The sequence below is a fragment of the Dicentrarchus labrax genome, unplaced genomic scaffold, assembly GCF_905237075.1.
Source record: "Dicentrarchus labrax unplaced genomic scaffold, dlabrax2021, whole genome shotgun sequence".
In the NCBI taxonomy this organism is placed as follows: domain Eukaryota; kingdom Metazoa; phylum Chordata; class Actinopteri; family Moronidae; genus Dicentrarchus; species Dicentrarchus labrax.
Window position 1 is genome coordinate 28,175,951 of NW_026136707.1, and position 16,812 is coordinate 28,192,762.

At 38.7% G+C, this 16,812-nt stretch overlaps 1 protein-coding gene and 2 long non-coding RNA genes across 7 annotated transcripts in view; 2 read left to right on the forward strand and 1 right to left on the reverse strand.

Moving 5' to 3' along the window:
- The window catches only part of LOC127367489 (uncharacterized), a 118,870-nt gene that overhangs the window by 53,927 nt on the left and 48,131 nt on the right, over nucleotides 1-16,812 (forward strand). The gene's annotated exons all lie outside the window — the stretch shown is intronic.
- Nucleotides 1-16,812, forward strand: part of LOC127367437 (oxysterol-binding protein-related protein 11-like) — a 71,135-nt gene that overhangs the window by 6,192 nt on the left and 48,131 nt on the right. For 4 of the 5 annotated variants that reach the window (XR_007885473.1, XM_051407286.1, XM_051407290.1 and 1 more), the window contains one exon: nucleotides 9,303-9,382. Coding sequence is in view for 4 of the 5 variants with exons in the window: in XM_051407286.1 (XP_051263246.1) it covers nucleotides 9,303-9,382 (80 nt within the window). In the remaining variant the exon portion in view is untranslated. Of the gene's footprint in view, nucleotides 1-5,719; nucleotides 6,114-9,302; nucleotides 9,383-16,812 lie in introns of those variants that run through there. The other variant, XM_051407288.1, reaches the window with a different exon arrangement.
- On the reverse strand, nucleotides 14,812-15,722 carry LOC127367490 (uncharacterized). The gene is made up of 2 exons (XR_007885487.1): nucleotides 15,073-15,722; nucleotides 14,812-14,967 (listed from the first exon to the last, which is right to left on the reverse strand). It is a non-coding gene; the product is annotated as an uncharacterized LOC127367490 (long non-coding RNA).

Below are 16,812 nucleotides of genomic sequence, written 5' to 3' on the forward strand. Positions count from 1 at the left end.
AACTCCGGGGAAGAAGGGAAGTTAGTAACATGCATTAATGGGACGTGAATGTGTGCAGAAAGAGAGGGAGAGGAAGAGAGGAGCTCAGTGCATCATGGGAAATCCCCCAATAGTCTAGGCCTATAGCAGCAGAACTAAGGGATGGTTCAGGACTCACCTGAGCCAGACCTAACTATAAGCTTTATCAAAGAGGAACGTCTTAAGCCTACTCTAAAAGTTATCTTTTTTTTGGCCTTTTCATGCCTTTATTAGACAGGGACAGCTGAAGATTGACAGGAAAGGGGGGCAGAGAGAGAATGACATGCAGCAAAGGGCCGCAGGTCGGATTCAAACCCAGGCTGCTGCAGCAACCCGTATATGGGTAGCCAGCTCTACCGACTGAGCTAACCGGGCACCCTTGAGCCTACTCTTAAATGCGGAGAAGGTGTCTGCCTCCCAAACCCAAACTGGAAGCTGGTTCCACAGGAGAGGAGTTTTGTAGCTGAATGCTCTGGCTCCTGTTCTACTTTTAGAGAATATAGGAACCACAAGTAGCCCTGCATTCAGAGTGTGTTCTAGAAGGGTATTAGGGTGCTATGAGCTCTTTAAGATATGAAGGGGCCTGACTATGAAGAGCTTTGTAGGTGAGGAGGAGGATTTAAAATTCTATTCTGAATTTTACAGGGAGCCAGTGCAGAGAAGCTAATATAGGAGAGATATGATCTCTTTTACTAGTTCCTGTCAGTTCTCATGCTAAGATAAGATAAGATAAGATATTCCTTTATCTATCCCCCTTAGGAGAAATTCAGGTTGACACAGCAGCAATAGGGCAAAGTAGTGCAAAACAGAGAACAAAGAATATCACAAATGAAAATATTACAAAATACAAAATATAATAGAAGATATAAAACTATAAATGAAAGTATATACACTGTGCATTGTTCAAGTAGGACATGGAGTTCAAAATATGAGCAGAAAATTAAACTTGACTAAAACTAAAAAACTAAATCCAAACTGTACGAGTGGAAATTAAATATAAATAGTGCAAAAGGTTTGTGCGTTGTAGGTAGGAGTTTTAAACCAGTCTTTGTCTGTGGGGGTTGAAGGTACTGGGTGTTGTGGCGTTGTGGCAGACGGAACAAATGAGCCTCCAAACTGCTTTGAGGCTCGGGGCTGGGTCAGTCTGTAGCTGAAAGTGCTCCTGAGCTGCCTGAACTCAGTGTAGACAGGATGAGAGGAGTTGTCCATGATGGCTTTCAGCTTCCCTCTCATCCTCTTCTCAGTCACAGCCTCCACCATGTCCAGCTCCATCCCAGACCACCGAGCTGGCCATCCTCACCAGCTTGCTAAGCTTGTTGGCACCCCCAGTGCTGATGCCTCCCCCCCAACAGACCACCGCAAAGAAGAGGACACTGGCCACTACAGACTGGTAGAACATCTATAGTAGCCGAGTGCACACGTTGAATGACCTGAGCCTCTTCAGAAAGAACAGCCTGCTCTGTCCTTTTCTGTAGAGGACCTCAGTGCTGCAGTGTTCTGAATCAATTGGAGCGTCTTAATGAACTTATTGGGGCAGCCTGATAATAAGGAGTTGCAGTAATCCAGCGTAGAAGTAACAAATGCATGGACTAGTTTTTCTGCATCCGTCTGTGACAGGATGTGTCTGATTTCTGCAATATTTCTTAAATGAAAAAAGGCAGTCCTAGAGGTTTGCTTTATGTGTGAATTAAAGGACGTATCCTGATCAAAGATAACTCCAAGATTCCTGACAGTGGTGCTGGAGGCCAAGGCTCATCCAGGTTTTTATGTCCTTAAGACATGCTTGTAATTTAGATAACTGATTAATTGATAGATATAACTGGGTATCATCTGCATAACGAAAGAAAGAAAGAAAGTTAATGGAGTGATTCCTAATAATGTTGCCTAAGGGAAGCATATATAAAGTGAATAGAATTGGTCCAACCACAGAACCTTGTGGAACTCCATGACTAACTTTAGTGTTTATGGAGGATTCATCATTAACATGTACAAACTGAGACCGATCTGAAGAATAGGATTTAAACCAGCTTAGTGTGGTTCCTTTAATGCCAATTAGATACTCAAGTCTCTGTAATAGGATATGATGGTCAATGGTGTCAAATGCAGCACTAAGATCTAACAATACAAGCACAGAGACAAGTCTATTGTCAGAAGCAATTAAAAGGTCGTTATTAACTTTAACCAGTGCTGTCTCTGTGCTGTGATGAACTCTAAATCCTAGGTGAAAATCCTCAAATAAGCTGTTGCTATGTAGTTAGTCACACAACTGTTTGGCGACTACTTTCTCCAGAATCTTAGAGAGGAAGGGGAGGTTAGAAATGGGTCTATAGTTGGCTAAAACTCCTGGGTCAAGAGTGGGTTTTTAAGAAGGGGTTTAATTACATCTACTTTAAAGGACTGTGGTACATATCCTGATAATAAAGAAAGACTGATCATATCCAGTAAAGAAGTGCCAACTAAGGGTAAGACGTCTTTAAGCAGCCTAGTTGGGATGGGGTCTAACAGACAGGTTGATGGCTTTTATGTAGAAATTATTGAAGTTAGTTGACCTGATAGCAGAAAAACAGTCTAAATATATATATGATTTTACATTTGTTAAAATTCCTGAACTTGGAGAGACAGTGATACCTGTTGAGGGCATTTGGTTATTAATTCAGTTTCTAATAGTAATAATTTTATCATAAAAGAAGCTCATAAAGTCATTACTGCTCTGGGTTGTGGGGATATGTGGCTCAATAGAGCTGTGACTCTCTGTCAGCCTGGCTACAGTGCTGAAGAGGAACCTGTGGTTGTTCTTATTAGTGCTGAGTAATAGGCTCCTCTGGCATTACGGAGGGCCTTTCTATATATTTTAAGACTATCTTGCCAAAATTGAGCCTATTCTAATAATTTGGAAGAAAGACTTTGCTTTAATTGGCGAGTTTTGTGGTTGTATCATGGTGCTAGCCTTCTCTGTTTTAATATTTTCCTTTTTAAAGGGGCCATAGAATCTAGTTTCATTCACAGTGAACCTGCAGCACTATTAAAGAGATTATCAATTTGGGAGGGACTAAAGTTATTATAGGACTCTGTTAAATTCAGACATGGTATTGAATTAAACACTGATGGAATCTCCTCCTTAAATTTAGCTACAGCACTGTCAGATAGACATCTGCTGTAGGAAGTTTTGCCTAATGGCTTATAATCTAGTAATAGGAATTCAAAAGTTATTAAATAATGGTCAGGTAGAGAAGGATTTTGTGGGAAGACTATTAACTGTTCAATATCAATGCCATACGATAGAACGAGGTCAAGAGTGTGATTAAAACAATGGGTGGGTTTATTTACACTGTGACAGAAGCCAATTGAGTCTATTAATGAAATAGATGCATTACTAAGGCTATCATTGTCAATATCCACATGAATATAAAATTACCTACCATAATTACTTTATCTGTTTTAGGACTAAACTTACTAAAAACTCTGAGAATTAAGACAGAAGAGAGTGGGTTTGCCATTCGTCTTCAAACATGTCGCTGTCTGAAGGGTTGAGGATGAGCTCGTTCTCTGTGGTTCTGGGTATTAGTTTTTTGTGTTTCTTGTCTGACGCCGATCATGTTGAAACTGAGTTGTTGAAGGAGGGAACAGATAAAGTGTGTTAAAGTACATTTTGAGCAGAAATGAGATGAGTGCAAGGCGTCTTTGTTCCCGAACCTAGTTATAAAACTTCATATATTGAATGTAAAATGTGGTTAATCAAACTTACATTTACAATTAGTTTTAAAGGTCTATTGTCTAACAACGGCTGTGTATATGAATGATATTTTTGGTTATTCAAAGCCTGATATATCTTATAGCTCTATTTTGGCCAAAATCTGTTAAATACCCACTGTTGCACTGGGTGATAGGGTCCTTTATTTCTATGAACACACACACAGCAGTGTTTAGCTGGGCAGCTAAGGGCAGCGGGTTGTCCACTAATCGCAAGGTTAGTGGTTCGATCCCCGGCTCCTCTCGCTGCATGTCGAAGTGTCCTTGAGCTACTAAGTTACTGAGCCCCAAATTGCTCCCAATGCTATGCATTTGTGTATGAGTGTGTATGAATGATTAGTTTCCTTTCTGATGAGCAATTGGCATCTTGCATGGCAGCCACTGCCATCAGTGTATGAATGTGTGGCACATCATAAGAATAGTCCATTTAGCAGTTTAATTTAACTCATGAATTCACACACCATCCTGCTGTCTCAAATACTCACTAGGTTACCAAATGCAGGTCATTGCGCCATTGAAAATAGTCCTCAGAGTCAGAAAAAGTCAATATACTTTCATTTTTTCAAGGGATTTGTTGTCAGACAAATTTTATCACACTTAAAATATATAAATTAATGGTCATATTTCCATTGTAGTTCCATCTTTGCAAATAGAGAAACATCCATTTGCCATAAAGGTATAAAGAGTGACCATTTCAATGTCAGAATCACCAGTCTTTAACTTTAAAATAAGGCTAATGTCTTCAATGATATGGGCACACTTAAAATATGTCTACCTCTCTCTCTCTCTCTCTCTCTCTCTCTCTCTCTCTCTCTCCCTGCTCTGTGTGTGACTCTCTCTCTCTCTGTTGTATGTCTCTCCCTCACTCTTTGTCACACTTATGGCTTTTTGACAGAGGTGTGTTAAATTCTGATGTTTTTATTGATCTCTTGCTTTGTGTAGCCTCACAAAGCTTTCTTTTTGTTGCATATGTACCTACTTCTCTGGCAGTCACCTGAAGAAATATGTATGTGTGCAAAAGTCACTAGAGGAGCTCTATGTTTACCTGAGACTGACAATATAAGAAAATACAAAATTTGTTTTAAATACAGTATTTTAAATCCACTGTGTAACACTTATTTATCTAATATTTATTAGAATATAATATGCATAGCTATGCTTTCATTAGTGTAGAATCAAGGAATCAAAGAAAATGTATTTATCATTATACAATACAAGGCTGTATACTGAATTGAGCCTTCATGCTACACACATAAACAAAAATGTATGTAATAACATATAAAATAAAAGAAACCAACATATTCAGTTACTTATATACATATATACATAGACGTATAAAAAAAAAAAAAATAACTTAGTAGTCAGAAGATATTGTTGGTGCAATTTATTGCTGGCCTCCCAAGGTGCAAAACAGTGATAATATTTACAGGAAGTGGTAAAAAGTGAAAACATTTTAAAAAAAGAAATGTTACAATGTTAATAAAAAATTGTCACAACAAGGGGTTCCTCAGTAACTTAAATCATACCTTTCAATGACTGTTACCTTCACTGTAACCAAGACTGCTTTCACTAGGGCCACATCAGCCCCTTTTAAACCAATAGCTTTTCCCACTAGGCTATACTATATTCTATATACTATATTTTCAACACAGTTTCTTATTATATAAAGCATTTTCAGCCTTGTAAACACAAATATACTTTACACAAATTATCTATAATGTCTCCCCGTATTCCCCTTTTACCAAAACAAGTTTCTTATGGCAGAAATTAATATTACAAATATGCTGTTCACATGACCTGGAACACGCACAAGATCATAGTATTTAACAGCCCACAATGTTACCCTCCTGTTTGGCTAACCAAACTATGCGGTGCAACTCTGCATTGCTCTTCCATCAATAATAGTAAGTTACCAATGTATGTATAAATGATGGGCTGGTGTTAACTTATGTATTCTCAACAAGCATATTATTTACATTAGATTTAAGTTATATCATCCCACGTGTTTGATATACTCCCATATTGTAAGAATTACGACCAGCCTGTTTTGTTATGAACCTGTATTATAAGAAGTACGACCTGCTGTGTTTTTTTTCTTTTTTTGTTTGGGCACTTTACGTCACTTTGGGGCACTTTATGTTTGGTAGCAGTGTGGGAGCGGTGCACTGTGTGACTTTTCATGAAGCCATGGCTACTGATGTTCTTTTCCCGGTGCTGTGAAGAAGAGAGTAAAATAAAAGCAACACGTGAGACAGTTTCCTCCGTGTAATCCTTCCTCATCATGGCTGACGAAGCTGAAAGCGCAACAGCTGGTCCAGCTGGTGGGCTGGGTGGATTGTTTCAAGGTCTGCTGCTCTTTAATTCAAACCCAGTGCTTCCTTTTCTGATGACTGTAGTCTATTTCTGTAATAGGTAATATGTATTACTGCAATAAAGCCGGAAACGTTCATCATTACACGCAGAGCACACAGTATAGCACACAACCCCAGTCCCCGGTCTGTTTTGGTCATTGGATTTTCCTTTCAGAAACGGGTATTAAAAAACAGAAAACGAGTGGTTATTTGATTTTCGTTTTAAAATACAGAAATTAAAATTGAAATACAAGGCGTTTTTCTTTTTCATGGTCAGAAAGGGATGAGCGAAATTAAAAAAATTATTCGATTTTCATTTTCTATTTCATATAACAAAAAATAAAATCACTAGAAAACAGAAACGGAAAAAAGGCCTGTTGTTTCATATTCTGAGACCGGATGTTGTCATTTACAGGACGGTGCTGTGTAGAAGAAACAGTAGGCTAGTAGACTGCGGTCAATCCAGCCGTGAGTCCGATCTCCGTGGTCAAATCAGCCGCACTTAAATTTAGAGTGTACAAGTATTCTCAGCATTATGGTAAATGCGGAGAAACAGCGTATTTACTTCCGGTTTTCAAAATAAAGGTATTTAGAACAGTACGCTATAATTAAAATATGTTACATTAAAGTGTTTCATGCGCCCCTGATGAATAAAAAAAAACTTTATATCAAGTATCTTTACTGTACCAGTGTGGAGAAATGCCGAAATAAAAGCCTCATATTTATGCCTCCAGAGATTGCATATTTGACCATATTTGAGGTACTGTAAAAACACATTGCTCAGTGTTTCCTGGCTATGGGTGAAGCATTTTCATTATACTTCAATAATGCTGCAGTAATCATGACAAAATTTCACACAAATGTTTAATAACATCTTGATAATATAAACACTAAACACTAAACACAAAATCCTACACAATTCTAATTTGTTTACTTTTCACACAAAATGCAATGCCAGTCCACATTCTTCTTATTTTGCAGCTCTGCTGTGTCCATTTGTAGGTAAAAGGGAAAAATAATTAGTTTTAACTTCAAAACACCATTGTACCTACTGTCTCTTCCTCACATATTATTTTTTATATTATTCAGTGTGACAGCTGTTGCAGGTGGTTCCACATACAGTTTACATTTTTACAGTAGCTCAAATATAAGAAAATATGGAATCTGGAAGTATAAATATGGGACTTTTATTCTTCAATTTCTCCACATTGGTACAGTAAAAATGCTTGATATTAAGTATACTTGTAGTCTTAGATGTGTAGAAGTCAAATATATCATCCATAGCCAGGAATTATTGAGCAAAGTGTTTTTACAGTAGCTCAAATATATGAAAATACCACTTGGAGGTACAAATATGGACTTTTATTGTTGAATTTCTCCAAATTGGTAAGTAAAAATGCTTGATATTAAGTATGTTTGTAGTCTCATATGTGTAAAAGTCAAATATACCATCAGTAGCCAGGAAACACTGAGCAATATGTTTTTACAGTACCTCAAATATGGTCAAATATGCTATCTCTGGAGGCATAAATATGAGACTTTTATTTTGGCATTTCTCCACACTGGTGCAGTAAAGATACTTGATATAAAGTGTTTTTTATTCATCAGGGGCGCATGAAACACTTTAATGTAACATAGCCTATTTTAATTATAGCGTACTGTTCTAAATACCTTTATTTTGAAAACCGGAAGTAAATACGCTGTTTCTCCGCATTTACCATAATGCTGAGATTACTTGTACACTCTAAATTTAAGTGCGGCTGATTTGTCCACGGAGATCGGACTCACGGCTGGATTGACCGCAGTCTACTAGTCTACTGTTTCTTCTACACAGCACCGTCCTGTAAATGACAACATCCGGTCTCAGAATATGAAAAAACAGGCCTTTTTTCTGTTTCTGTTTTCTAGTGATTTTATTTTTTGTTATATGAAATAGAAAATGAAAATCGAATCATTTTTTTAATTTCGCTCATCCCTTTTTGACCATGAAAAAGAAAAACGCCTTGTATTTCAATTTTCATTTTTGTATTTTAAAACGAAAATCAAATAACCACTCGTTTTCTGTTTTTTAATACCCGTTTCTGAAAGGAAAATCGAATGACCAAAACATACACGGACCAGTCACCCCCTCAACTCATTATTCGTACTGCTACCATCTCGACGCAGATACAGGACCGTGGCCTGTAAACGTGCTCGCTATGGCAGGAGTTTTGTACCTTCTGCCATAGCATCTCTAAACAAGGCATCCCGGTAACAGCCGTAAGTGAGTGCTACGCACAGGACAGGGAGTGGTAAATGTGCTAAATGTGCTGCATTAAGTGTTTATTCTTGTTGTTATGTTGTGGTGTCCATATGTTTTTCGTATCTATGTATGTATGTCTGATAGCTATGTACAGACTGCAGTGACAAATTTCCTGTGAAGGACAATAAAGTCTATCTATCTAAACAGATTAAGTTAGAAGTAACTAGCCTACCTGCATCAGCATCTGAATGCGTCTGTGTTGCCATAGTCCAAATCTCCTGATCGAGTCCATTTTGGCTTAGCCCTTAAAAATCAAACCAAATCAGCAATTTTCAGCAATAAAGAAGAAAAAAATACAGAATAAAACACCTGTTGATCACCTCATTATAAGAATTGTTGCCATGTTTCTACAGTAGCCCAGAAGAGACAAACCAAGCACTGGCTGTAGGGACATTCAAGGCGTTCTTATCTACATTCAATTCTGAAAGGTTCAAATGATGGGCACGACCCTAACAACTTTATAGATGTGATATTTCCCTAATAAAATGGATGTGTCCTATGTTTCTATTCCTATGTTTGTTGAACTAAAGTCTCTTACAGATATGACAACACTTCATGTGTTGCACCTTAGTTTGTTAAACGAGTGACCATGTCACCCATGGTCATGTGTGTTTTATTTCCGACACAATTGGAACTCTATATAGCATGCTTTTAATTCACACACAGTACTTGTTAGTAGGATCAATTCACTGCTGGTTTGGCTCTTTTCGTGAAACTTGTTGAGAGCAGCCCTCCTCTATAACAATCAATGTAAAATGCAATGAAAATAACTATGTTTAAAGTAGTAGTATGTGCAGGTAATTTCCTTGCTCATAGGCAGACCGCTTCCTCACAGCAGGAAACTCTGACATTGACATTGTGTCTCTGTGTTTCCCTTTCAGCACTGGATGTCCAGGAGCAAGAGTTATGGATGACTCAGCTACAGCTGTGTTCCCGATGCAACTCTGATAGCAACGCCAAGGTACACACACACACACACACACATGCATACACACAAACTGTGACAGATTAACCCCTACAAAGAGAGAGAGAGACATGCACAATAAAGGTGAGCATCTTATGACTGTTTGAATTTACATTGATCTTGAGGCTTCCATGTTGATCCTTTTCTCTACTATGCCTCTTTATTGAATTACGGCTCTTTAAAATGTACAGAAAAGTGCTTGGCCCGGCAGACAGGTTTGGTTCCTGGATATAATGGAGCCAAGCCAGTCTATGGCTCAATATCAATCCATCCCCTACACCTTACCTACAGTGTAAGAAGAAAACCTGTAAAAAAAACGGTCAATGACTGGCAGGACTGCCAAACATTGACCGTAAAATTAAAGTAAAATACCCTAATTCAAATAATGTGTAAAAACATTACATTTACAGAAAATTACATTAAAATGTTTACAGAAAAATACCGTTATTTTACAGATTTTCCCCAAATAATTATGATCAATCACCTTCAATAAAGGGACAATCCTAAAAGTTCTGTAGAAAAATACCGTTATTTTACAGATTTTTCCCAAATAATTATGATCAATCACCTTCAATAAAGGGACAATCCTAAAAGTTCTGTAGGAAAATACTGTTATTTTACAGATTTTTCCCAAATAATTATGATCAAATACCTCCAATAAAGGGACAATGCTAAAAGTTCTGCAAGAAAATATGATTATTTTACAGATTTTTGCTAAATTATTACAATCAGACACCAAAATATGATCTTCAAAATTACTGTGAAATATCCTCAACTGAAAACATACTTAAGCAATACATAATAGATACAGGTAAAGATTTTCACTGTTTCAATTAAAATGTTGTGGGAAATTAACTACAAATAAAGTAAACACCACTATTGATTCTAAAATCCTTTTATTTATTGTATTCAGATGTCAATTTACAATATCAACCAATTATTCACAAACAGTTCTTTAGAGCCCCCAGGAGGAACTGAAAAACTAAAGATGGTACTTCTCCATGTGTGTAACATGTGTATCTGTTAGCATTTCTATCAAAATCTTCTTCTTCTTCATTCTCCTAACCCTTGGGGGCTCTGTATAAGGTAGTTCTGATAACATTTGTGGACAAGCATTACAGTCTTTTAATTATGAATCCTAACTATACAGTGTATTATTAAGTAAAATTAAAACATACCACAAAAGAATGAATCTGTAACAGAGGTGCAACACAGCAGAAAAAGCAGAAAAATCTGAATCCTCCTCCAAATTGCCAGAAATCATCTGGATCTTTGATGCTCCTGGAGGGGACACACACACAGAGAGAAACCATTACTTAAAGGTCTTTACAGTAAAAAGTAGGATTTTATTTATAGTTCATTTTAAATGAACAATGCTGGAGTTTCACAGGAAATCAGTGTTGTAGCATTTTCCCAAACAACTGCAGAAAATAGTGACTATGTTTTAAATGCAAAAAACAACTGAAGAATCCTCAGGTTCTGAGCTCTGCACTGTAGGTTAACATTTTGGATGTTATAACAAGGTGTTAATGTGAAATAGTCACATCTGACCATCTAAAGCTAACAAGGGAGGGATAGGCAGGGCAGGAGACAAACACAAAAAGATTCCAGTTAGTTCTAATGATAGAGCATTACATTACAATACATTAGACCAGTCATCTCTCTCTCTCTCACACACACACACACATACACAGACACACCTACACACACACGTTGTGACCAGAAGTTAGGCTGCATTATAACTTTTAAATTAATATTTTCAGAAGGCACCAAAACTGCTACCGTTATTACACAAGCAAGTACAATTACGTTATAACAACGTAACGTAAGTTAAAGGGGAACTTCGGCAGATTTTTACCCTAGTCTTGATCACTAGAGGTCACCGAGTACTGTCGATAGGGAAAAGAACGACCAGAATTGGTGCTAGCAAACTGGAGTTCCTGCAGCTAATGGCCAGAGCTCCCAGTTAGTTATAATACACTTCTTGGGGGCATATCCTAAAGAGTGCCTTTTGCTCCTCTTAACAGACACAAAATGCAATTAAAATGTCTGTGCAACATGATCAGGGCCCTTACGTGACAACAACATGCCTTTTCAACTCATACGTTGTGCAGAAACTGTACAAAACAGTACTGTCGCCTTCCTGTTTTTCCACCGCTCGCTTCTTTAACGCTATTACTGAGCTGTACATTAGGTTGACTCATCAACAAGTGTCTGTAACGTTAGTAACATAACCTTAATGGTATGATAAAGATTTGCTGCCTGTAAACAGAACAAGCAACCCATCCCGACTAAAACCACACTCAATATTAACGTTGTGTTTTGCTGACATGAATCATACCAAGCTTAACAAGCTTGGTATGTTAGCTAACGTAACATTCCTTCAAATTAAACCCGAAAAACCACAGAAAATCACTGGGAAATTCAAAATGGCAGACTTTTACGGCACGCCATGGACACGCCCTTTGACAAGAAGTAACAAATATCACAACTTTTAATTGGCAATGTTCAATGAATATTCATGAAGAGGACAACTTTAAATCCAAATTTGGAGTTATTCTGATTAGTTCCCTAGGAGAAATTTGTAAAAAATACAAGGCCTAGAAATGGCAGCAAAATTTGTCATTCATAATGGCCGACTGCTGTTGGGTTTATGATATGGTTCCAAGAGGCTTTTTTGTACATCCTGACATGATACATATACCAGCCAGTTGTCATTCATATCCGCAAAACAGGACACCGGGGCTACGTTTTTGAAAATTTGTAGGGGGCGCTATAGAGCCATTTTGACACACCCACAGGCAATATCCAGATGAAATGTAAAATGCTTCCATGTGGGTTGTGTGTGCCAAGTTTGGCCAATTGAAATGTCTGAATAATAATAATTCCTACAGATACAATAGGGCCTTTGCAAGATTTGTTCTCGGGCCCTAATTAAAGCTGCGAGCAGAGATGAACGGGCCCTTGCAATCGGCGTTGGTGGTATGCTGCGGCCGTGTCATGTGCTGGCGTAACACGTGCGGACAACAACATGAACATTTCACGGAAATCTGATCAAAATCGCCACGCAGCGCTTACTTCCTGTTGCCAGTAGGTGGCTACGAAAAAACGTCCTTTTGGGTTTGAGACATGGCTCCCGCCGTATCTACTGTAAGTGAGGATAAGTTCTACGTGTTAACTGATTTTTATGCATATCAGTAAAAGAGCCCTGTGGGGTTCAGTTTTTGGGGCCATTTTGCCATGGTCATAGAGGACCCCCATAGAAACTATAGGAACCACAAGTAGCCCTGCATTCAGAGAGCGCAGTGTTCTAGTGGGGTAATATACCGTGTCCGACAGGGGCAAACGCGCCACAAACGAGCAAACGCGCCACAAACGGTGATGCAAAACCAAAAACACACAAACATATAAAACAAATGCAACAGAAAAACGCAGCAACAGAAAAATGCTGCAATCACAGAAACAAAGCAGAAGCAAAAACTTACAAACCCACAAAACAAATGCCAAAGAAAAATGCTGCAAATACCAAAAACACACAAAACCCCAAAACATCTACAAGAGAGAAATGCTGCAAATTCGCTCCACAAAACGGAAGAGTGCGCCGGGCCACTAGGGGGACCCGACCTGAGGGATGAACCAGTCCTGTGGGACCAGACCCGAAAGACATTAAGAAGAAAAAGAAGAAAAAGAAGAAGAAGAAGAAGAAGAAGAAGAAGAAGAAGAAGAAAGTTGGCTACGTTTTGGAGAGGATAGTGAAAAGGTACGTTTTCCTTTATGTCTTTTTTAAACACTTGGCCGTAATCTTTTATTATATTATAATAATATTATTTAATATTATTATAATATTATCTTCTATAATAAATAATAAATAAAATAATATTATAGAAGAATATTCTTCTATAATATTATAATAATATTATTATAATATAATTATAATATTATAATATCATAAAAGATTATGGCCAAGTGTTTAAAAAGGACATTGCCCATTTGCGGCACGCTTGCCCTTGTCGGCCACTGTAGTAATAGGGTACTATGAACTCTTTAAAATATGAAGGGGCCTTGTAGCTTTGTAGGTGAGGAGGAGGATTCTAAATTCTATTCTGAATTTTACATGAAGCCTGTGCAGAGAAGCTAATACATTAGTAATAGATTCCTGGCGGCGGTGCTGGAGGACAAAGGAAATGCCATCTAGAGTAACGATATTTTGAGTGAGTTTCTGAGGTGTTGGACATCCAGGGTTTTATGTCCTTAAGACATACTTGTAATTTAGATAATTCATAATTCATAAGATCATTTCATCAGGCTTGATTGATACATATAACTGGGTATCATCTGCATAACAATGAAAGTTAATGGAGAGATTCCTAAAAATGTTGCCTAAGGGAAGCATATATAAGGTGAACATAATCTGTCCAAGCACAGAACCTTGTGGAATTGCATGACTAACTTTAGTGTTTATAGAGGATTCATGTTGAACCTACAGAAGCCCAGAAAGGAAAAAGAAAACAAGTTTTTGCATGTTTCAAGGCCACCATAGTTTCTCCTTCGCAATATTGTGCAATCTGCAACTACACTGCTAGATGCTACTAAATCCAACACACTGGACCTTTATTACTGTTGTATGAGAAAGTTTGGCCAACCCTTACCAAGTGGTGTATATTGGTGATTCTTTAATAGTAAAGCTGTAAACACAGCCTCTCTAGGATATAGAAAATAAAACACAAAATTTTCAGCAAAATGTATACATAGTTTTGTGTTTATCATAAATTAAACACAAAATTTCAATAGAATAAAACATAATTGTGGCATGTGCAAATGTTTGGGCAACCCAAGAGTACTGCAGTCTCAAATTCTTTTTACAAGGCCCTTAGCATGTGAACAATTGTGATTTGGCCAATTTCAAAGCTTTACAAGTAGTCTGACTTTTCAAACCTTGTGCAAACACTCATCAACCATAGGGTCCTGTAAGCGGCTTGAAAATGAGTTATATAATATATAAGTATATAGTTTGTTATTGATGTGCACAAAGCATTGTCAGCTTGTAGTTTCCACTGTGTGAAATGTAATTAAGAGATTGCAGTTTAGGGGAACTGTTGAGGATAAATATGAGAAAAGGTTCTGTGGACTGGCGAGAGAGGTGGACAGAGTGTATAGAGGTGTAATAGGAGTGGGTGTGATCAATAAGGCAGCAAGTGAACATTTTGTCCTCAAAGTTGATGTGTTAGAAGGAGGAGAAAAACGGGCGGCTGTGGCTCAGAGGTAGAGTGGGTCGTCCACTAATCGGAAGGTTGGTGGCTCAATCCCCGGCTCCTCCCGCCACATGTAGAAGTATCCTTGAGCAAGATACTGAACCCCAGATTGCTCCCGATGCTGACAGGGCTGGTGTTAGGACCGGACCCAGGAGCAGACACCCAGACAGTATGGAAGGTTTAAAGGGGGTTTTATTCCACGCACACACACACACGCAGGGGGGATGAGGGGCGGCCACAGCAGGAACGGGTGGGTGAGATGGCGGAAGAGACCGGAGACACAGAGGCACAGGTGAGCGGACACAGGAAGCCAAACTGCACAAAGGGACCCTGGGGCACGGGAGAGAAACGGTTAGACAAGGGGACAGGCACAGGGAAAACACAAGAGGGCTTGAAGTTGCCTAACTTAATACTGAGAGGAGCCACGAGAGTTACCACCACATAGGCTGAAACAATCTGGCGATGAATGGGAGGAAGACCGGGGTTCTTGAAGACTGAGGAATGATGAATGATTGAGAGCAGGTGAGACAGCAGGCAGCAGGTGAGGAGAATGGAGGCCGCACCCTCAGACACACAGGGAAGGGGGAGGAGCAAAGGGAGCAGGAGGGGAGCAGAGCCATGACAGATGCTGTGCATCGCTGAGTGAATGTGTGTGAAAGGGTGAATATGGCACGTAGTGTAAAAGTGGTCGGAAGACTAGAAAGACGCTATACAAGTACAGTTCCATTTACCAAATTGTATTCTCTGATGGCAGTGGCCTCTTTCAGCAGGATAATGCACCATGCCACAAAGCAAAAATGGTTCAGGAATGGTTTTGAAGGAGCACAACAATTCAATTCAATTCAATTTTATTTGTATAGCGCCAATTCATAACAGAAGTTATCTCAGGACACTTTTCAAATAGAGCAGGTCTAGACCAAACTCTTTAAAACATTAATTACAGAGACCCAACAGTACCACCATGAGCAAGCACTTGGCAACAAGGGCAAGGAAAAACTGCCTGTTAAAAGGCAGAAACCTAGGACAGATCCTTCGGCTCTAGGTGGGTGGTCATCTGTCTCGACCAGTTGGGGTGAGAGAGAGAGAGAGAGACAGCCAGACAGACAGGTGCACAGCAACAACAGTATTGGCAATGGCAATCTAGCAGGACCATGGCAGGAGGCTCCACCAGGATCGATAAGAACCTGCGAGACGAGAAAGCACAAGAACTCCGGGGAAGAAGTGAAGTTAGTAACATGCATTAATGGAACATGAATGAGTGCAGAAAGAGAGAGGAAGGGAGGAGCTCAGTGCACCATGGGAAATCCCCCGATAGTCTAGGCCTATAGCAGCATAACTAAGGGATGGTTCAGGACTCACCTGATCCAGCCCTAACTATAAGCTTTATCAAAGAGGAACGTCTTAAGCCTACTCTTGAATGTGGTGAGGGTGTCTGCCTCCCGAACCACAACTGGAAGCTGGTTCCACAGGAGAGGATGGACTTATTGGGGCAACCTGATAATAAAGAGTTGCAGTAATCCAGCCTTGAAGTAACAAATTCATGGATTAGTTTTTCTGCATCTGTCTGTGATAGTATGTGTCTAATTTTTGTAATATTACGTAAATGAAAGAAGGCAGTCCTAGAGGTCTCCTTTATGTGGGAGTTAAATGACAAATCCTGATCAAAGATAACTCCAAGATTCCTGACAGTGGTGCTAGAGGCCAAGTTAATGCCATCTAGAGTAACTATATCTTTAGACAGTGAGTCTCTAAGGTTTTTGGGGCCAAGAACAAGAATTTCGAGTTTAACATCAGAAAATTGCAGGTCATCCAGGATTTTATGTCCTTAAGACATGTTTGTAATTTAGATAATTGATTAATTTCATCGGGCTTGATTGATAAATATAACTGCGTATCATCTGCATAACAGTGAAAGTTAATGGAGTGATTCCTAATAATGTTGCCTAAAGGGAGCATATATAAAGTAAATAGTATTGGTCTAAGTACAGAACCTTGTGGAACTCCATGACTAACTGTAGTATTTATTGAAGATTCATCGTTAACATGTACAAACTGCGAGCGATCTGATAAATATGACTTAAACCAGCTTAGTGTGGTTCCTTTAATGCCAATTTGATGCTCAAGTCTCTCTAAAAGAATATCATGGTCAATGGTGTCAAATGCAGCACTAAGATC